At 43.2% G+C, this 22,561-nt stretch overlaps 1 protein-coding gene and 1 long non-coding RNA gene across 2 annotated transcripts; one reads left to right on the plus strand and one right to left on the minus strand.

Moving 5' to 3' along the window:
- Nucleotides 1-6,068: 6,068 nt before the first annotated feature.
- SMNDC1 (survival motor neuron domain containing 1) lies at nt 6,069-16,109 on the plus strand. Its single transcript, XM_064144418.1, has 6 exons — nt 6,069-6,197; nt 6,882-7,001; nt 10,599-10,741; nt 12,336-12,497; nt 13,445-13,598; nt 14,327-16,109. The coding sequence occupies exons 2-6, from the start codon at nt 6,882-6,884 to the stop codon at nt 14,462-14,464; spliced, it is 717 nt and encodes a 238-aa protein (XP_064000488.1). The 5' UTR covers nt 6,069-6,197; the 3' UTR covers nt 14,465-16,109.
- LOC135175945 (uncharacterized) lies at nt 6,667-17,868 on the minus strand. Its single transcript, XR_010302512.1, has 4 exons — nt 16,929-17,868; nt 12,309-12,442; nt 8,482-8,573; nt 6,667-6,951 (listed from the first exon to the last, which is right to left on the minus strand). It is a non-coding gene; the product is annotated as an uncharacterized LOC135175945 (long non-coding RNA).
- Between the last annotated feature and the right edge of the window lie 4,693 nt (nt 17,869-22,561).

The following is a 22,561-nucleotide window of genomic DNA, read 5'->3' on the forward strand; positions in this document are numbered from 1 at the left end:
CCTATTTCTGATCACCCCTAAAAACTACTCATATGGTCTAAGTAACACTGATCAGGAATAGTAGTTGTCCCAAGCCAAGATGCTATGATTTTTTTAAAGCCTTGGAATGTATGACAGCTCCTATGCATGCCTCAGTGGCAGCAAAATTACCTATAGTTGAATCAGAGCTGCTTTGGTCAGTTTACAATGACAAGTCCCATGGGGCAATTTACACTCTGAGCTTCCTGTTTTGCCACACCTCACTTGCACTATGCTGATACTCCTACACGGGAGAGTAAATCCACTTCTTTGTAACTGTAATCAGTAACCTTATTGTAAAGCTCTCTTACTCTTCCATCAGTTCAATCTTCTTTAAAATTTATCAGAGCTACAGGACTTACAAACAACAGCCCATTTTTAATCACATCCCCTTGATTTCTGTCAATCTTGTGTTCTGAACAGAGCCCTTACACCAGGCAGTTGCAGCTCCTGTGTGGGCAGACCACCGAAGACTGACTGAGAGCACCCAGCTGCAGGACACAGCAGAGCAGCTCACCAGCACAGAGCAGACACACAGCTCTTCATGGGTGACTCATTACTGACTGCCACAAAGCCACTGCATAGCATGCAGCTGGCAGAAACCCTACTCTGGGGAAAATGCAGTCACCATTGCTGTCAGCTGCACCTAACAGTCTCCTCTCTCTCCAATCATGTACCTACTACATGTAACCCTCTGTCTATGCATACACTGCCCTTCCTTTAATCTACCTGCACTACCACACAAATTAAACAATCCATCATAGCAGTCTGCCTTGCTGCTTACTTCCCAGCTCCCTCACCACACACAAATAGAAAATGCCCTGACACTGTTCCCATATTAACCTCGAGTTCCTGCTTCCCAAACCTCCCACACTGCTGGCTCATTGCTTTGTGCTCCTCTCCTAATCTTCCCAGGCTTCCCTGCCTACTGCAATGGCCCTTGTTCCCTCACTTTCCAAGCTCCCCTCATCTTCTCAACTTCCCTGCCATTTAAACTGCTTCTGGACATAAGAAACGTCAGCAACAGAACTTCCTGGCACCTCAAGGAGAACAAGTATCTCCAGCTGCCTTCTTCTGAAGTCCCCAGGCCTCCAGCACTGACATGCTCCTTGATACAGACTTCAGAGAAGGAAGCTGCACCTTGACTTGGCATACAGCTCCCCGCTGAAGACTCACTTTAAGCTGCAAATACCACCTGTGTATCGTATAGGACTGATTAAGGCCTATCAAATGGACCTGCTGGTTGTGCCAGTAGATGGTAACACTGCCAGGCTGTCATTTCCCACATAAGCCACCATTTTATCATCTCTCACAAGTTGTCGGTTGCAGGGGAATGGAAAACCAAGAGCCTCAAATTCTTCTAAAGCAGATGATGTACTAATGGATGGAAGCTTTCAGTACATTCTTCCTGACATTTTCTCCTCATCTTCACACTGCCCCACCCTGACTTTTACTTCTTAGGCAGCTCTGATTCACTTTTTCTCCTCGGTTTTAGTCACTCTGCATTTTTTCATGGATGGGGTCTAAGTACTGCAGTGATAGCACAGATCATGTTTGAGCTCTCAGTCTCTTTACTTAGCACCATAATCCGAGTCGGCTAGCAGAGCTGTAGAGAGTTAAGGTAGGAAACATGCACACACTTCCCTGACTGACTTCACTCCACACAAACTTCTATGCAAACAGATAGTTCAAAACCTCACAGGCCAAATTTCAGGAGAGCAGAGCAGCAAAACCGTAACTTCAAAACATGCAGAACTTCTCTAAGAAGTTTTGAGCCTGTGCTTTAAAATAAACAGGCACTTGCATCTCTCAGCAGAATAGCTGCAGATTTTAACTGTGTGCCTGGCCAAACTGTGTTTCTTCCTGTACCTTGGTATTACAAGAGCCAAACTACTGAAGATTTCCAAAGTCCAGACTGAGCCAAACAACCAGTGCAGAAAAAAAAAAAAAAAAAAAAAGAAGAAGAAAAAAGTGCAGCCTATAGAAATGAGTTCTGCAGGAGTAATAATCATTTTAAAAGTCTCATAATGGAAGACATTGCATCTATGCTTGAAGCTGACACCTCTGCCTATGATGACCAAAGATAAAACATAAAGTAAAGCCCATTTTCACTAGAGGAAAAGGTCAAGTGGAAGAAAATAACTAACATACATCTTCAGGAAAACAACACTCTAAATTCAGGTATTAAGTCAGTATTTCTTGATGGATTGATTCAAACCAATATACCAATGACTGTGAAACCTTACACACTGTCCTACCAACAGGGCAATGCCTGCCAGGCAGGCAGCCTACCAGAAAAGCCTAGAATTTCCATTTTGGCTTCATTTTGGCCTGCAAATTGGATTGCAATTTCTGTCATCAGGGCAGACTGCTCTGTTTGCGAAGTATTTTTTTCTTTGCTGGTGACTAGGTCCCTGCGCCAAGTAAAACAATTCATCCATACAGACAAAGTGGAAAAACAGGGACATTAAACCACTGGGATATAATAATGTTTTTATGGCTGCTGCTGAGCACTCCCATCTCTGACCCTGAGCTGCTTCGGGATTGAAGATTAGTGAATGCAGAAAATTGCTGCTTTAAGTGTACTTCTTCACCATAACTTGTGCATGTTTCCAAACTAGTTCCAGCTATCTTCAAAATTAACTTCAGAAACAGGTTCCCATTAGCGTTGGCTGTAAAAATAATGCAGCGGAGACAAAACTCTGGAGCTACAACAGAGGAAGTTTCCTGCATTGTTAGTCAAACCCATCTCTTGACAGAGATGTCTTCTGCAGCATCACTACCACCTCCTGGACAAGCCAAGCACGACTGCAGGCTGCATCACTGTCTCTTCAAACTGTGAATTAGTTTGTCTTGAAGACAGGTAGTCCTTTTGTGAGCCGCAAGGCTTGTCCTGCTATCATGGTTACTTAGAAACCTCACTTTCTCAACAAGCTGTGGCCTTCACTAGAGTATCACTCCCCACACTCCACTAACTACTGCTCCACAGCACCCACATGGGGAGAGTCTCCTGTTACACTAACTTTCCCCAGTGTCCCCCAAGTACAGTCATGTTCCTTAGACAGCTTCCCACTAGGAATTATAGCTGAGAACCTCAATGTTAATAGCCAGAGTTTGGCTTAGGTAAAAGTTGATCAAGTTGCCTTTTCTTCCTAAGTTAAATAAACAAATTCTATGGCATTTGTGAGGAAGTCTTGTCATCAATTCACATGCCTTCATTTGGCAGTAAACTACACTACAGAGTTCTACACATGATGAAATGTGATATATAAATTTCAGAAAGATGGTATCAATTACATTGTAGTAGTATTACAGTGGTATAACATTTAGCCTGTAAATAATTGCAGAATCACGGAATGTCAAGGGCTGGAAGGATCCTCAAAAGATCATCCAGTCCAATCCCCCTGCCAGAGCAGGATCACCTGTACCAGATCACACAAGAACATGTCTCAGTGGGTTTTGAGTATCTCCAGAAAGTGAGACTCCACAACTCCCCTGGGAAGCCTGTTCCAGTGTTCTGTCACCCTCATAGCGAAAAAAATCCTCCTCATGTTTACATGGAACTTCCTATGCCTCAACTTCCACCCATTGCCCCTTGTCCTGTCATTTGGCATCACGCAGAATAGCTGGCTCCATGCTCTTGGCACTCACCCTTTACATCTTTATAAGCATGAACAAGGTCACCCATCAGTCTCCTCTTCTCCAAGCTAAAGAACCCCAGCTCCCTCAGTCTCTTCTCATGAGAGATGTTCCATTCCCTTAATCGTCTTTGTGGCTCTGCACTGGACTCTCTCAAGCAGTTCTATGACATTCTTGAACTGGGGAGCCCAAAACTGGACATAGTGCTCCAGATGTGGCCTCATCAGGGCAGAGTAGAGGGAGGAGAACTTCCCTCAATCTACTATCCACAGCCCTTCTAATACACCCCAGAATGGTACTGACCCTCTTAGCCACAAAAGCACATTGCTGGCTCATGGTCAATGTCGCATCAACTAGGACCCCCAGATCCTTTTCCCCTTCACTGCCTTCCAACAGGTCAGTCCCCGACCTGTACTGATACCTGGAGTTATTCTTTCCCAGGTGCAAGAATCTACACTTGCCCTTGTTCAATTTCATTAATTTCCCCTCTGTCCAATTCTCTGGACTAAGTCTTGCTAAATGGCAACAGAGACTTCTGGTGTGTCAGCCACTCTACACAGTTAATAATGGAGCTCAATTCTATGTATACCCTGTAACATTGCACTGCAGTGTATACATTTCTCACAAAAAGGATTCATGAAGAGATACAGTTCTGGTAGCTACTCTGCTCCCCAGGTGAAAGCACAAAACAGAATTAGAAACATTTGGACATAGCACAAACATACCTGGACGTGCTTTGCTATCCTAACATATACAGGAAAAACAGATTTTTTACTATATATAGATAGATATATTGATTTAAAACAGTGCTAATGTGCTCCTCTGCAGAGATTCTTCCTAACACCAGCCATTTAATGAACTGTAAAATGCAAGAGTTTTAACATTTTAATCTATAAGATAGCTGGAAGATGTCCTGCTTATATTGAGGATTTCCTCAATACAGTTTGAAAGAGCCTTTTCAGTCAAAACACAGGAAAAATAATTATGTGAAGGCAAAGGATGCAATTAATAAGAAATTCCTAATTTGTTAAAGGTCAGTGGTGTAATAATCTGGCTTTTCTTCTGATATGCAGCACAATGTGTTTGAATAACACAATGAAACAGCGCCTAAAGAGGCACTATCCCAAACTAAATAATCCAAGAGGAAAAAGAAACCACAAAAATCTCTTAAAGGGAATTTTACCTTTAGCTTTTAGCCAACTAAATGTTTTTGACTACTCCACACTGTTTTTCTGCCAAATGTTATAACCAACTTGCCTCCCAGCATTCCTTTATGAGATATTCTTCATTTCAGCCTTTCACTGACAAGCAGCCTGTGACCAGTATATTGTAATGATGAAGTCACACAGACAGTTGGAGAAACGTCTTTTGTCCGTGGTCAGGATATCCTCTGAGGACATAAACCAAGCGTCACAGGACACTTCATATGTAAACAGTGTCCAACTTAAGTCACCTTCCTGTGAAGGCCTGCATGCCGACAACCACAAGGAACAGGATGTATGTAGGAGACACCAATCCTCCTGGTAATATTAAGACACTTTTTGGGTGCGTGCTTAATTTGCCTAGTTCACAGGCTGCTGGCCGATCACAGGATTTCCACCAGGAAGTGTTTTTCCTTCTGTCACAAGCTTGAAAAAGGTATTTTCTTCCTCCTCCTTTGCCGTGCTGTTGTAAGAACAAATAATGGAACCTCGTCTCTTCTGAACTGTTTGGTATTGAGCTTTGCATTGGTCTACTATGACTTAAGCAGCCAGTGAGCATTGCTTGCTATGGCCACAAGCAAAGCTGTGAGCAAGCGTGTCCACCAGGCGCTCGCAGTCTCAGGCCCCCTAGAGCAGCAAGCGGCTACACATCAAATAGCTGACATCGTTCCTCTGAGAACAAAGGCCTACATCTGGCTCAAAAGCGCCAAGTTTCCAGGCCGTCGGCACCTTCCACTCATTCTAACCGTGGACCTGAGTCTCGGCAGCCACGTCGGGGAGACAGAGCAGTTGGCACCCGGCCCGGCGAAGCCGCAGCAAGGAGAAACAGTGTGACGTGCTCCTAGCCTCTCCTCACACGGACTAGCCACGACCATAACTGAGCCTCAGCGAGCTCCCTGGCGCGGGCCAAGAAACAGCCGGGGGACCCCCGGTCTCCTCCTACGCACTCTGCCCCAGCACCCTCCGGCCAGCCGCACGCTGCCAGCGACAAGAGCCCGGCCCGGCCCGGCCCGGCCCTGCCCTGCCGCTCCGCCGGCCCAGCGCAGGGCGCAGCCACACACACCGCGAGCCGCCCGCAGCCGCCCCCGCGCGGCGCCGCCGGGAGCCCCCCGCGTGACGCGGAGGCCGCGTGCACTGGCGCAGGCCTTCGGCCAACCAGCGCCGCGCGCCGGCGTCACGTGGCTGGCGGGGCGCTCTCGCGAGCGGCACCGCGAGCCGCCCCTGTGCCCCGCCTCTAGCCCCGGCGAAGGAGACGGAAGCGGCTTCGGCCCGACGGGACCCTGAGCGGCGTCACTCCGCTCTTCCCCCGGCCGGTCCGGGCTCCGTACCCCCGCCGAGGTGAGCATCGGTGGCTGCTCGCCGCTGCCGCGCCTCCTTGTTTGTCGCCTGCCGGTGTCGTCCTTACCGCTCTGAGGAAACTTGGGCCTAGGTGTAGGCCTGGGCCTAGGCCTTGGCTTAACCCGAGCCTGGGCCTGTGTGTCGGCGGGGCCCGCCTCAGCGGCCAGGCTTCATGGCCGCGCTGTTCCTCGGCGCCCTGAGGCGTGCGGCTCGATCCAACAAGAAGCGGGTGGCGCTAGGCAGGGCTTGCCGCCGGGGGCCCTGGCGCCGGGCGGTTAGCTGCTGGGAGCACACCAGGAGTGCAGTTGCCCGGGTGCTGCGGATGATTTCGTTGCTGAGGCTTGCGGCAGGCAGAGGGGGAAACTAGTGCGCAGCAGTTTTCGAAAGATGTGGGTTATTGTGGCGCTGGCTAAAAGCCGTGCTAGTTTCGTACTTGGTTACATGTTTTACCTGTGCATGCACAGGCACGTGTTTAAGCGTTCCTTTATTTAGAAGTGTTTTGATAGTAGCTGAACAATACAAACCCCAAGGTGAGCAGCTATTCGAGTAGTGCGTTACTGAAACTTAGTTGCGTTTTTAATACTTTACTAGTAATTCTCACTGTTATTTGTCAGTTTCACTTGCACGACAGTACTTGATTAAAAAGGGCAAGCCTGTTGTTTTGATGTGTTGTGTTTCTTGCAGATGTCAGAAGACCTTGCTAAGCAGCTAGCTAGCTACAAAGCTCAGCTTCAGCAAGTCGAGGCTGCCTTATCTGGAAATGCAGAAAATGAAGATTTACTAAAACTGAAGAAAGACTTACAGGTGAGAACTCGAGGGAATGAGTAGACAAAACTTTACGGTCTTTAGGAAGCGTTTCTTGATTCCTAGTATTGGCATTGCAACGAAAATAGACATTGGGTGGCTTCATTACTTTTCACATAACTTGACAAAATTACGTAAGATTAGTTTGGGAAAAAAATGAGCTATTGTAAACCTCTTTTGTATTAGTATAAAAAATTATAGGAAAAAGTTTATAGGAAATTCTGCTACAAGCTTTAGCTAGAGTGATGAAAGATACACCCTAGTTGTCTTTACTATCTTGATTTCTTTACTTTTAAGTTATTTCTCAGATTTTTTTTTTTTCGTTTTTGCTTTCAAGTATGTTAAAGCTGATGGTTGGGCTTAACATTACAGTTTTCTGCCTGCTTTTGAGTTGTCAAATCCTTTCATCCAAAATATATTTATTTGCATTGCTATTGTTGACTATTCAGACATTAGGATGTAGCTCTGCATTCCTGGTATACTTAAGCCTTGACTGTGTTAAGGTTTTTTATAAGAAAGAAAAAAGTTGTGTCCTTTCTTGGCCACCTGCAGATTTTTCAACATTTAAGAGCCTAAGAGCTAAAGGCCGTTTCTGATCTTTAGGGTATTGGTCAGTGGCAGGAAGACCACCAGCCTAATTTTACACTGATAAGTGGTCTTCTAGATTGTTGTGCCTATAAAGACACACTGGCATATAAGAAAACCCTAGCAGTATTGTTAAAATTTGTCACAAGAGTGTAAAATGCTGCTTTATTTCTGTTGTGGATTGCTTTAGCTACTAGATCTATAAATACATTAAACCACCCAGTTCAAGATTTCACCACTGTTGTGTATGGAGTTAACAGCAGTAAAAGTGATGCTTCAACCAAAATATGCCTCAATTCTCTAGAATTTCTTTTAAACGACAAAGGCTTTGTGCCCACAAAGCACTTTATAGATCATCTTAATGTCCTTCATTGTACACTGTTAAAAGCATGTGTATATTTTTATATTTTTAAAATGCACAGCAAAACCCATATGGGATGATATTTCCGATACCAACACGACCTCGTCTTTGATATGCAGAGATCATTGATGTGAAAGGACAACTTGCAAACTTTTTATTAAAAGCTTTCTGCACAGAATGGGGAAGATCTTTACCCTTTCGTCCCCAAAAGGTTTGCTATCCATCTGTTCCACCTTGAAAATGACAATGTTTTGCAGACTTAATATATGACAACCAGACAATTGTAAAAATGGGTTTGATGCTTCATTGTCCCAACAGCTTTTTGTCTGGTCCAAAGGATTGCTACTATGTTACTGAAACCTTTTTCCTATTGTAAATAGGGTTGGCACTAGTGTGTTTCATATACTTAGCTTATTTCTGAGTTTCAAGATAAAAAATCTTCTAATTATTTTTTGTGAATACTGAGCTTTTCCCTTTTTCACTGAAGCACTTCTAAGACAGTGTCCCTGCATCCAAGAACCACCAAGAACTTACCTTTTGTGTCGAGTAGAATTGATGGTAGCTGTCATCCTCTGTAATTGGAGATGGTATCTGTGGGCATTAAGTTCTGGAGTGTAGAGCTGGGCCTGGTTTGTAAAGACCAGTTGGTCAGGAAAGAAGTTGGCAGATTCTAACTAGTATTCTCTGTGGGTCACACCTTTGTGACACAAGGATGTGGCGGCAAGCTGTGCTGTTCAGCCCACTTGTCTGTACTGGGTTGCTGTGGCAGTCTAACTTGTGCTCAGAAATTCTTTGAACGAGCTGTTCTGTTAAAGACTTCAGCACTGCCTCATGAGTTCCAATAAAATTCATATTTCTTTTGTGCTTAGCACTATGATACTTAGATATCAGATGAAGATTTTTACCAAAAGTTTGCCTGGTGTGTAAGTGACTTGATAAAATTTTAAACAATTATCTTGATAGACTTGTCTAAAGTGATTCACATTTGAGTTCTACAATGTGGCAAAAGTAAGTCCACAGTTTCGTGTTACTGGTACAGTCTGTGTAGCTGAATCACTCGCTGTCAGGTAGCTTGTGCCTGATGTGGTTGACCTGCTGAAACAAGATACCTGTTCCAAACCATGATGTCACTTGGATTTGCAGAATGCAGCTTTCTGGATGTTGAGGAATAGTTTGGGATTTTGCATCTGTGAGGGGAAATCAGGTTAATGCTGTGTGTCCTGTAGAGCACTCTCAAATTGGGTAACTTGATAATCAAAATCAGTTCTGGGTCAGCTGTAGTAGTACAGAGAATGGAGACCACAGTAGCAGAAGTAATTGGAAGCATGTTTCTGTGCTTACAGCTACTACCGATTGTGCTTACTGTTGCGCTTATTAGCAGTTCCTCTAAAAGAACAGAACTTCTGTTAGGAAGGTGTTGGAAATTCAGCCATTAACTGCTCCAACACAAGCAAACTTGTTAGTTCCATTCATACCCGTTGTATAATTTATCAGATAAAAATATGTATAAGTTTACGTTGTATTAACTTATTTGGGAACTGCTCAGGATCTTCTAAGTCCTAGGGCAGTGAAGAATGGCTGCTTTACCACTTTTTTCTGACCTAACACTTGCATGCTCATAACTGAATGGGACATGAGACTGGGAGGAAAGCTCAAGCTCCACTGAGCTTCAGTTGAATGTTGTTCATCTTGTTCATCATTTAGATATTTAATCTTAGGAAAGTGACTGGTTTATGCCAAGATACTCAAACAGAAGTATTTTTCTTTGACTGCTGAGTCGCTTTGCCATGTACAGAAAGTTTAAAAGGCCTTTTATGTGCTGCCTCCTCTGACTTGTAACACTAGTCAAAACCAGTGGTCCTGATAGTGCAGAGTGAGAAAGTAAGATTGACAAGAATCTGGGGAGGGGCTTTTGCTTACTCCTGTTTTTTTTTTTTAACTATGCATCTAAATGCTTTCTGTGAAGGAAGGAGCTTTACAGAGCAGCAGTGGTGGAATGTACTGACTTATCCACCCTGGCTCCAGGTGCTTTAGAGCAGCCAATCCACATAATTTTGAGTAAAATGAAAAATAGTCACTTAGAAATGCTGTAGTTGTAGTTTGGTGTGTTTTAGAGGTTTTATATATATATATATATATATATATTTATAATGTATCCAACTGGCCCAGAGGGGAAGGGGTGGAAGAAACTGCCAGCTACAGAACACTTGCTTTGCCCACTTATGGGCTTTTTGGTCAATAACTGACATCACATGCAGCCATGTGTGCAGAGTCACATTGATTTTTGTTTTATTGTTAATTATTGAGACTGTCTAGCTGTGTCTCTGTGCCTATAAATAAACAATTCATCCAGAAAGAAAAGCTATAAAAATACTAACAGGTGACTTTTAGAAATGTTGAGGAGGGCATGGGGAGCTTTACTGCATACATCTTTTTATCTGCTTTACCATGCATCATTTTATCTACATTAGCAATGAGTGAATTCAGTTTTTTGAATGACTAAAAAGCCAAACCAAACTTAGTCCATGTAATATCAGCAGTGAATTTAATACAGCAACTTCAGTAAAACCAAATCAGTAAGCTTGGGAGAAAAATGTGCGTGGTAACAGAGTTCAAGGAATTATTCTTTGTGGGTCTTTTGTCTTTTATAGGAAGTCATAGAATTAACCAAAGACCTCCTTTCAACACAACCTTCGGAAACTCTTACAAGTTCTGACAGTTCTGCTTCTGCTCTGCCCAGTCACTCCTGGAAGGTCGGGGATAGGTGTATGGCGATATGGAGTGAGGATGGACAGTAAGTGTAGAAAACTTGTCTAACAGTTACATGAAATAGTTCAATGGTAAGAGACTTTAATTCAGTTTGAACTGCCTCTAGGGTGACTAAAAGCAAAAAGAAATTTGGAAAGAAATATATTAGCTATCTTTGCACTCTCTTTTATTAAAGGTCAGTATTTTAGATAAAAGCAGAGAGATGTAGGGGCATTTTCTAGAAGTGCCCTGTTTATCACTAACATTATAAAAGTTAGGTATCTTGAGTGAAGTACCATTTGCTAATGTAATAAATGGCAAACTTTCATGAATTGATCTGTCAAAGCAGCTTTCCAGGATGTATAATTCATAATTTGTCATTGAATTCATATGTTATTGATTGCTGTCAGGAAAAAATCCTTGCTGTGTCTCAGCTTGTGCCTCAATGAAAAATTAATTTTTAAATGGAAATGCTATTTTTAGTCATGAAATAAATGTCTGTGTAATTAAAACCAGAATTAATCAACCTTTTGGATTTAGTCTTGTGTTTAACAGTCTAGTAACCACACACAGATTTTTCATACAGCTGTTTTCTACCCAATGCCAAACAGTGAGCAGGTTTGCTGTCACAGATTAAGTTCTTACACAAAACCATTTGATTTAAAAATTGGGTTAGTGGAGTAGAGGTTGGGGTAGAATGTACCAGTGTCCACTGAAGTGGATCTTACTGGACTTAATTCTGTTGCTTTATATAACCCCTTCTGTTGCAACATTTCTTAAGTGACCAGTGTTTCATGAGGAACTAGCCATAAATTAATGCCTTTGCCTCATGCAGTTTGGGTTTCCATGTATTTTAATGAAGCTCAATTCAAGATGTTGGGTCAATAAAATTGCATGAGAAATTAATTTAGCAAATGTTACCTAGAATATTGTTCCTGAAGCATCTCTGTTTTATTCCTCTGTTTGCTTTAGATCTCTCTCTTTTTTTCACTGAATTTAGACTCAATAATTTAAAATATTTTGGGAAATACCACTTGCCTTTTTTTTTCCTTCATTCCTATTATATAGTCAGTTTTGATTTAAAAGTTTCGTGCACCTAAGTATGAACTGGATTGATTCATGCTAAAATTTTAAAAAATGATATTTTAAATCATTAAGAAAACTTCTTTTATATGTTTTGAAGAGGGAATATTTTGAACCCTTAATTTTTTCATTAGTTCTTTGTCACGCAGAGAAAAATGGAACCAAAGCTTTGGTATTGTGTGCTAATGTTTTTCAGAACTTCTCTGAATTCCTTGAAAGCTGTTCTGTGAGAGCAGTAGTTTGCTGGGTCATTTTTTTTTTAAACCTATGACCTTCCAGAACTAGAACCAAATCAGGGTATTTGGTTAGATTTGCCCCAGCACTAATCATTAGTCTCTAACTGATGCCATTGCCTCTTGATGCTAAGGGTCAGATAGAGCAGATTCCAGTCTTTGTACTTGAGTCCCTTTAAGCAAATAATCCCTTGGTAAGATTTGTGTATTGTCCCTGAAAATGAACTTTTGTACTTTATGCTGTTAGCTGGCTGACAGTGTAGGTGTTGAAGGGCTGAATATTAAAGCTTTACTCACATGCTTACAGCCATGATATCTTTACAGGTGTTATGAAGCTGAGATTGAAGAAATAGATGAGGAGAACGGAACAGCTGCGGTCACATTTGCTGGCTATGGCAACGCTGAAGTGACTCCCCTGTTCAACCTGAAGCCTGTGGAAGAGGGAAGAAAAGCAAAAGAGGACAGTGGCAACAAACCCATGTCCAAGTAAGCGATACACAGGCACAAGTTTGAAAGCTGCTTTGGGTTTTTTTTGTTGTTGTTCATCTGGGGGTTTTGTTTGATTTTTTTTCTCTCCACAGCTGTAAAAATTGATGAAACTAATGAAATAGAACCTCATTTTTTAAATTGTGCATCTCTTTCATAAATCTTCACCTGTTTGTTTGAAAAAGGATCTTAAATCCATGTAGCATATAATACCAGCCACAATAATCTACCAGACATTGTGTGGTACGTATCCTGGCAAAACAGTGTGATGAACTTTGCTTTGCTTAGCTTATGCTCTCTCAAGATACCAAGTTTGTAAGCCGTAGATTGGGAAAAAAAAAAGCTGGGGAGATGTGCTTTGCCCCATATCCTGCTGTATCTAACATGGGAAGATGCTTGTAGAGGGTGGGTTTGGTTGTTTTTGTCAGTGCAGTTTCAGAATTTGTTATAGGCAATGAGCCCTTCCCAGAGATACTGCTCTTAGAGGTGCTGCATTATGGCATAGATCCACTCCTTGAACTTTTACTAAATAATGTCCTTCTGTTCCTGCCCAATACTTTTTAGCCTGGGAGTCCTGCAGACCTACAGAAAAGCTTAGGCTTGTCATTTGAAGAGGCTACTTAAATTTTCCAAATCCTAGACGTTTCTGAAGTATAAAAGTGCTGATTGACAGTTACATTCTCAGCTTCCCTGAGCACCCAGTCCCATGGGTTGCTGTTTTTCAGTGATGGTTGTTGTTCATATGTCCAAATATATGAACTAGCAATGTAATGTTTGTGTGGAAAGAATAGGGGGGGTAACTTTTTTTTCCTACAAGTGAAGAATATTTCCAAGCTTTTGTTTTTCTGTCCTATACTTACAGAAAACTATTATGCATGTCTTTCTAACGAGTTTTAGTTTCTTACAGGAAAAGGCACAAACAAAATGTCTCTTTCCTTTCTCTCTAGAAAAGAGATGATAGCCCAGCAACGAGAGTATAAAAAGAAGAAAGCTCTGAAAAAAGCTCAGAGAATTAAAGAACTTGAACAGGAACGAGAGGACCAGAAAGTCAAGTGGCAGCAATTCAACAACAGAGCCTATTCTAAAAACAAAAAAGGCCAGGTTAGTTTGGGTTTGTGACTAACTACACTTGTGTGTGGCACTCTGGGAGAGAGAGAGTGGTTTTTAGCAGGATTTAATTTAAGGAGGGATTGTCATAGGGATTCTGAAGCGTGCACTTTGGTATTTTGTACACTTAAAAGGCCTGGATGACTTCAGAGGGCTGCTCTTTTTAAGAGGCTGAGCTTGCACTTAGCTTGGAAAGCTGGGCTCACTGTCAGTTGTCATGTCTACATGTTGGAGCTTGGAACCTGAGTGGCCTGTCCTTCAACACTTGTTGTGTTTATGACCTGGCAGACACAGCTCTAATTAATTGCCCTGGAATAGCAAGCAGAGTGCAGGAAGGGTTGCAAGGACATTTTAAAGCCTTATTTAATTTTTATCATGGCTAGATCAAGAGCAGCTGGACAGAGTGGTGAAACTTCAGTCTTAGGAACAATTATTAGAAATCATCTTGAGAGAGGCAAATTTAGTTTCTTATTGGCCTGACCCAAGGTCCTTAGTACCATGGTTACATTCAGTACTTGAGTGCCAGAAAGTTCCTAGCTCTGTTGTCTTCATTGCTGACTGAATATCATGGATAAGCCAGCATTTAGAAAACATGACTGTCTATGGAGTTAAGAAGTGGGGAGTTTTGAAACTGTTTCAAGGGTAATGTTTGCTTGGGTGGTTGTTTTTTTAAGAATAAGTTAGTAATTATTCAGAAATGGTATTTTCTGTTTCATTTGCAGGTAAAGAGGAGTATTTTTGCTTCCCCTGAGAGCGTAACTGGCAAGGTTGGAGTTGGAACGTGTGGAATTGCAGACAAACCTATGACACAGTATCAAGATACCTCCAAATACAACGTTAGGCATTTGATGCCTCAGTAACAGGGGAAAACGGTGGAATTTCATCTCTGCAGGGCTTTACACTTAATCTTTTTATCATTATATTTTTCTAAAAGTAAATTATTTGTTAGCACATAGCAAATAGTCCATTTTGTCACCATCACTATGGCTTCAGCTGATACAAGCCTTAAATCTCCAGATATTGATTTGACACCCCCCCCAAACATTAAACTTTTTTTGTAGTTGCATTAAAATCCATTCTGCAGGTAAATGCTTTCATGAACTGCTGTTACCTGTTACTTTGAAAGCAGTAGCTATCTGCAGCTTTTATGTCTGGAATCTTCCATTCATACTAGTAGTGAAGTTTGGTTGGTGTTTTTTTTTTGTTAAGAGAAGTGGTGGTATAAAAATGGCACCTTAACAACCTCCCTTGTTTTGTAGTCATAGTGCTGTCTGCTGTCTCTGCAACAAGCTCAGCACTACAGAGCTGCTGCAGCTCTGGGAAAGAGATAGACTCGATTAGAGCTTGCAGGAGCATGGAATTGCTAAGGAAGTTCTAAATTACTCCCTTACAAATCCACTGAAGTTTGATTTGTACAGCTGTAAATGGGGGCTGAATGGGGCCAACAGAACATTATTACCAATGATGATTGATGTGCTGGAAACAAAGGAACTTGAATGCCAGTCTGCATTTCCTGTGCTAGAAGTTAAGCAGAGGAGACACCTTTTCTTTCTTTTTTTTTTTTTTAATGCTCATCAAATCTTCATGGGAAGTTACTGAAATGTAATCAGAAAAACACAGGACAAGCTATTGAGGCTGCATTTTCACAGTAGCAAACTTGAAAAGTAGTCACCCTAGCCCTCCCCAAGGATCAGAGACTTAAGGAGCACAGTTGTGCTTTGGAAAGGAGCCATCACCTTCCCTCTTGCAGATCTTGTAGGTCATACCCTGGAAGACACCATAACACCTTGTGGTGTGGCAGCCTCTTTCCAGTCAAGTAGACCTGCAGCACAGTGGACAGGAATGCCTAGATCTCACTTAGTTGTGAGTAAAGGCCAGTCTGAAGATCCTGCCCTTAACATAACTGGCTGGCCCTAGCATTCATTGTAAATTCAGCTGTATTGCAGTGCTGCTGAGCCCCTTCTGTTCTCTTCAGGAACCCACGTGTAAAAGCTCTTGCTTTCTGTATTTTCTCTGTGATTTGCTTTCCTCTGTTCCTTGTATCTGACGGTAGCGGTGCCATCTCTGAACCCGTAATGTGTTTAAAGAAGTTAATGGGTAGCCCTGTATACAATGTAGATATTATTTTTGTAAAATCTAGGGCAGAGTTAATGGACAGGAGTACATCAACTGTTTTTCCCCCTCCCATTCTAGAATTAAAGGGTGTTTCTTGTCCATTAACCCCGACCATTATTTCCCTGTATATTATGTTAATGTAGCTCATTTTGTAATTTGTTAACTAGATCAGGTCAAGTCAGCAATTGTTGATGCACTGATTGGTGGAAATTGTCCATCAGTTACCTGAGTCACAATTCAAGCTAAACTCTACAACTGGTAGTTTAGAATCCATACATAGGAAAGGTTCTCCCTATAATGGGAGAAAGTGATTTTTATGAATACGAAGTGTGTTAATTTCAGTTTTGTATGTTTAACTTTTATTAAATAAAGTGTTTAAAATCTGCTGGATATGCTGGCCAAAGTCAAAGTCTGCATGATGGGGGGCAAAAGCAACAAGTATGGAACCTGCTGTACAGATAGTCCTACACCAAAATGAATTGAGTTAGGGCAAGTTGAGTTACTTTGCTTGGTAACATACTCACTTTTGCAGAGAAACCCTCAGAATTTAACATAATCTGACCCTTCTGCTTTTTGGAAAGGGCATTTCTCCTATACCTTGCATGCTGCAGAGACACAGCAGTGAGATTAAATAGGTGATAGTCCTGCAACACTGGCAACCAAGTGTGGAGGGAGGTCTCCTGTTGTCTTTCATAGAGGGCTAGGATACACTGTTGAAAAGGGGGCATCTTCGTGAGGTTGGAGCTGAAACACTACTGTGCAGAACTGGAGTTCTTAGGAAGCCATGTGAGCCTTTCCTTCACCCATTCTTTAAGGCTCTTTGGAGAAAGTTCTTTTTTTTTAAATCTCTCTGCACTGCACATGCTCATTTTCTGGTCTAACCCATCCAATAAAATAGCCTGTCACTGGGCTGTTTGATCACTAGGCCTGAAGAGAGCTTGAGGTGCAGCACATGATTAGGATGCAATGGGTATGTGAGCGTCCCTGACAAGAACAGCCAGTCCAGCCCAAGTTGAAACCTGCTGATCTCAGGGACTTCAATGTTGCTGAGCCTTTCCAAAAAAATATTAAGCAAAACCTAGTACTTTTAACTTCCACTTGCCTCTCCTACCACGTGGGTTGCTAATGAACTTCAGCTGCAACTCCACTGTTGGGCACTGCAAACACTGAAATGAAAGTTTTGATACACAGTAACCTGAAATGCCTCACCTGGACTAGACACTGACACAGTGACAACACTGTGGCTTGGCCACACAGCCGTTCCCTGTGGTACTCAAGGTGGGCGCTGTTCTCATCTGCAGGAAGGAGCTGGTTCGTGTCCCATCTGGCTTTGGCTCACTGCCTCAGAATAAAGTGTCTTGGCAAATTCACTTAGCAAAAAAATAAATGTTAATCCATGCTGGTAATTGCCAAACCAACAAAACGTTACTTAGTTTATAAATGCTGAAGTGACCTGAAATGTGTGGGAGGCTTTGGTTGGTTTGTTGGGTTTTCAAAGACTATTTATTTCCTGGTTTTATTAGCTGCTCTAAGCAATAAGAAACCTGATTTTTCAGGGCTCATGCTCTGCATTGACTTTCAGGCTTCAGAATAAGCAACTACTCCACTGCTAGTAAATCCTACTCTAAAGCAAACATTGGTTAGAAACACTGAAGTGGCAGAGGGAAAGTTAGTGTACAAGGGGAGAGTGCAAACCAGCTAAGCTGGAGCCATCATAAAAAGGGCTATTTGTTGGAGAAAGTGGATTTGTTCTTTTGAGATAAGGACACTGTATTATAAAGTAACTAGTATGGGCAACACATTTCCTCTTAAAAAATAGTTACTACAGGGAATGGTTTGTCCAGTACAGCCTCCTTCTTGTGCAAATTGTAATCTAGCACAAACCTGACTCAAATCTGAGACTGCTCAGTGAAACAGTTTTAAGTATTTAGAAGACTTAAGGGTAGCAATGTTAAATTTTCATGGCCACAGCAATCCACTTCTCTTTTGCTTTCCCGTCTGCCAGAGTGCTCTTAGTTCTGTAGATGCCTGCTCTCACAGGTTTGTAAATTTTAAAAAAATAGAATAAAAGGACTTTTAACTCAGAAAACTGCAATTTCAGGTGTTTAGAAGGCAAAAGTGATAGCAAGCTTCTATACTGCTCATTGATGTTCCACTCGCCTGAATCAGCTCCTTGTCCTACAGCAGCCAGAGATGATGGAAAATCTTCCCAAGAGAAGGCTCACTACCTTGCAGCTGGTGCTGCTCATTGCATTGCAATTTGTCCAATCCAAGAAGTTTCACCTAAGATTGCAAAACAAGGAGGCACACTTGCATGAAGATGGTAAAACGTCCCTGCCACATACCCAGTCTAGCCACCTGTTAACCTATGACCTGATGAAGCAACTTTGCTGGCACATCAGAACTCTGGCCTTGGCCTGAAGGTTCTGCTGCACCAAAGCACTCACACAATCCCCTTTTGTAAAGGAATTACACTGAACTTGCAATGCTTCCTTGGTCTGTGCAAAGCCTTCCCAGGTGGATGCTGACAGAAATGTTTTGCTCTCATCTAGACTGAAAGGTGATGTTACTTCCCAAAGAGAAGTTTTCTGTGAGGAATAGAAATGATGCCAAGTTTTAAACCTGGCATTTTTAGCAGACATGCTGAATGTATATTCCCTGAGGCAATAAGTATGTGCTGTTTTGTATGGTTGTTCACCATTCCAGGAAAGAGCTGTTACATTTCCCTCCAGGAAAGCCCTCCAGGAGGAGATCTAAACCAATTCCTTATTCTGAGGCAAATATTTTTGAAAAGAGGCTAAATGGAAAGAATTTCCTAGGCCTTAGCTAAACTGAGCACTAGTGAAAGTACTACTAGTCCAAGCCATGAACTAGGTCCATGTACATTCAGATGAGCAACCACAATGTTAACACCCCAATAAAATGGTTCAAATTCCTTATTGGTTTATCCTGCTCTGCCACAGTGTCCCTCAAGATCAAAATTAATCCTTGCTGCATCACAGCTCTGCTGCAACACTCATAACTTCAATGAGCCCTCATGGAAGGGGTGAGCTTGGCCCACAGCTGGCTGCACATGCATGGAGCAGCTTCCTGGCTCATTGGTGTCTCTTTCATCAGTAATCACTGTGAGAGGGATCAGATAAATGCTAAATCTGCCTTCTCTCAAGCCACCCATGTAGCTATCACTTCACAAAGAAGGCATGCTTGAGCTGTTGCTTGCTGGAAGGCAGTAAGAAATGCCAGCATCCTCCATCCCTGTCACGGTCCAGTCAGATCTGTGTGGCAGAACATCCCAGAGGGGCCTTACTGCAGAAAATCCCAACCTGGGAGCAACCCCTGTACTGAGATTAGCATAATTACTAGTGCTCAGAGCCACTTCATCATTCCTCTCTGCCCAGTTTTTCTCAACCACCTGTCATGAAGACTCTTCACAGCCTTAAAAGCACTGGCCTGGGGCTGCCCTGCACTGCCCAGGAGAATACAGCAGCTGTCTGACTTCCTCTGACCTACTGAGGACCAACATCAGCCCTGTGCAGTGCTTTGCCTCCTCTGAGCAAAAGCTGCACTCAAATGAAGCTTCACTGCAGGAAGGTAGCACAGCAGAGTGCAAGTCAAGATGCTGAACAGCTTGCACTGGGCCTCACGGGGACAATACAGACTAAGGGGCTGGTTTTGTTCCAGTGTGGTAAATAAAAGAGAAACTGTTACCCATAGCCCTCACAGCATGATTGACACTGAAGACCTTTCTGCCAGAAAATGACATTTCACATCTTTGACCTGCATCAGCCTGGCCGCCAGCACAGCGTGACTCAGTTGTGCAGCTGCATGTGAGCACACACTTCATGGCCACATCCACCCTTCCCAGAGGCTGCTCAGACATTCCTGATCCTTGGTATTTTTGAAGGGACCTCATGCTGAGTGTCCTTCCTTGTGAGACAACTTTTTAGTCAACCCCCCAACATGAGAATGATGTGGACCTGCTAGGGTAGGTCCAGAGGAGGGCCATGGGGGTGGTTGAGGAGGCTGGGGGCACCTCTGCTGCAGGGGTGGGCTGGGGGAGCTGCAGTTGTTCCTCCTGGGAGCTATGAGGGCTCCAGGGAGGCCTAGTGGTGGCCTTCCGGTGCCTGGGGAGAGCCTGCATGGAGACTGGAAAAGGAGACTGTTTGCTGGGGGCTGTGTTGGTGGGGTGAGGGGCAATGGTTTGAAGTTGGAGAGGCATGGATTTGGGTTGGATGCTGAGTTTTTGCCATAGGGGTGATGGAACATTGGAGGAGGTTGCCCAGAGAGGTGGTTGGGGTCCCATCCCTGGAGGTATTCAGGGTTGGGCTCCATGGGGCTCTGGGCAGCCTGCTCTGGTGAGGGAGTTCCTGCTTGCTGTGCTGGGGTTGGACTGGATGTCCCTTCTAACCCAGGCCACTCTGCAATTCTGTGAAACACAGCAACACCTTGAACAGAAACCCTTACTACATGTTCAGTACCGCAGCCACAGGCTCTGTACTTCTGCTTCTGCCTAACAACAGGATTGGCCACAAAAACCATCAGGGGGTTGGAGCACCTCTGCTACAAAGACAGGCTGAGGAAGCTTAGGTTGGTCAGCCTGGAGAAAAGAAGGCTCCAGGGAGACCTAATAGCAGCCTTCCAGTACCTGAGGGGGGCCTACAAGAAGTATACATAGAGACTGTTTACAAAGGCCTGCAGTGACAGGACGAGAGGCAATGGCTGCAAACTAGAGAAGAGCAGATTTAGATTGGCTGTCAGGAACAAGTTCTTTACCATGAGGGGGGTGGAACACTGGAAGGTGGTTGGGGGCCCATCCCTGGAGATACTCAAATTGAAGCTCGACAGGGCTCTGGGCAACATGACCTAGTTGAGGATGCCCCTGCTGACTGCAGAGGGGGTTGGACGAGATGACCTTTGGAGGTCCCTTCCAACCTGGGCCATCCTATGACTCAGAGTCTATGAAATGATCAAAACAGCAGGAGTCAGTGCTGATGTACTATACCAAATTAAACCACCTGCCTTTTTGTCACTCCAAAGGAAAACTTTGTGTATGCAGACAACAACTCTTCTCTCGTGTTCATCCTCCCAAGCACTGCTCAGATCTGTTGGCCAAATCAAAGCAAACTTGACAGTGCATGGTTATTTTCTAGGTACTCTGTGCAGACTGGTGAACAGGGAGGAAGAAGGCTGCACTCCTCTTTCCCAATGGTCCCACAGACTGCATTATGAATGCACAGGAGTTTCAGTTACTATCAGGCCACAGAATTTATCACTCAACAGAGAATGTGTCCAGAGGCCCAAAGCTCCAGGAAAAAGCAGCAGACTTGATTCTGTTATTGCTGGACTTTTTGCTTTCATTATTAGTATTATCACCTAACCTCATAATGTTTTCACCATTCTCTCCCAGGAAGGGACCCCAGTTTCTCTCTCCAGTGACATGTGGCTGGTGACAGAAAATACTCAACAAGAAAACCTTATGATCCTGGGGAAGAAAAGACTACCTCCATCTATTCCATGTGATGGATCCCACTTCCACTGAAGCCAAACGCTTCATCCACTTCAACATGGCAACACAGACACCCAGGATACAAACAGGGAGCAGCAAGTACAAGAGAACCAAACACAGGAATGCAAGAGGCTAGAGCTCAAACACAAACAAAAGGAAAACACAGCCACAGAACCTGGAAAAATGATAGGTCTGTACAGTTAACCCCATTTCTATTGACCCACAGATTTCTAGAGACAGATGGATTTGAGACCACTTTCGTCACTGACATGCCTCTAATGGAACAGACATTAGAATGACCTTCAAGTGACAACTCGCCAGAGGATAACCATGACAAATGCAGCCAGATAGTCATCTGCAGCTTGTCTGCAGACATGAGGTGACGTACTGTAATACACTTGTGTCAAAAGAAGGGAGATGCTGGATGGTCTTTTTAATGGGTTTGTCCATAGCAAAAGGACCTGCCAGGGATCTAATTTACAGAGGAAAGACTTGACAGAATGAGCTTGCAAGGGAGCTGTGCATGCATGTGTGTATACTGTGTGGGCAAGCTGCCTAAGGAAAGGACACACAAACCTGTTTTTATGGGAAAAGTCACCATATCCTTGTAAAATTAACCAGAGAACAGATTTCGGACTTGTATTACTCTAAAAAAAACCTCCACAAAAATAAAACAGAACAACAGTACCATCCATAAAGCGAACTGCAGAAAACCTCGCATCATTTCGTAAAGCAGAAAGAAAAATGTGATTCCATAGCCAAATTACCATGTGCTAAGTCTTACCCTGAATGAAACTAGTTAGTGTGGAGGGCAAAACTTAGGTCCAGAGAGAAGTGTTTCGCTTGTCCTTGCTTGTACAGGAGTAGAACGAGGCCTCAGAAGCAGCACAAATCCCACATAGCTGTGCATTAAAGACTCTTGGAGCTGGGAACCCAAACGGCAACATGCTTTCACTAGCAACATCCTCTCTCTGTCTTTATGTTCCAGGGTGAACAAAAATAACTTGTTTTTTTCATTATTATTAAGGACAGTTTGGACAAAACAGAAAGTAAGCTTCTGTAAGAGCACTTGTCTGGGGAAAGCTGTCAATCTGACTTGCCCTGCTAGATCTCTTAGAGCTCAATAGTGTGATGCACTATCTCAGCTTCCAAAGGGTAAGAGGCCTCAAGAGTTTGGATATGCACCTTCAGATACTCACACTGTTCCACATGAGAGCAGGGTGGTTAGTAGCAGAAATTTTGATAGTACTTTGAGTAGCAACATGACCTTAAAGCAGATCTGGCACAGAATTATACTAGCTTGCCACAATGGGGAGAATTTGGACTCATGCAGCTT

Source organism: Pogoniulus pusillus, chromosome 6 (genome assembly GCF_015220805.1).
Source record: "Pogoniulus pusillus isolate bPogPus1 chromosome 6, bPogPus1.pri, whole genome shotgun sequence".
NCBI lineage: Eukaryota > Metazoa > Chordata > Aves > Piciformes > Lybiidae > Pogoniulus > Pogoniulus pusillus.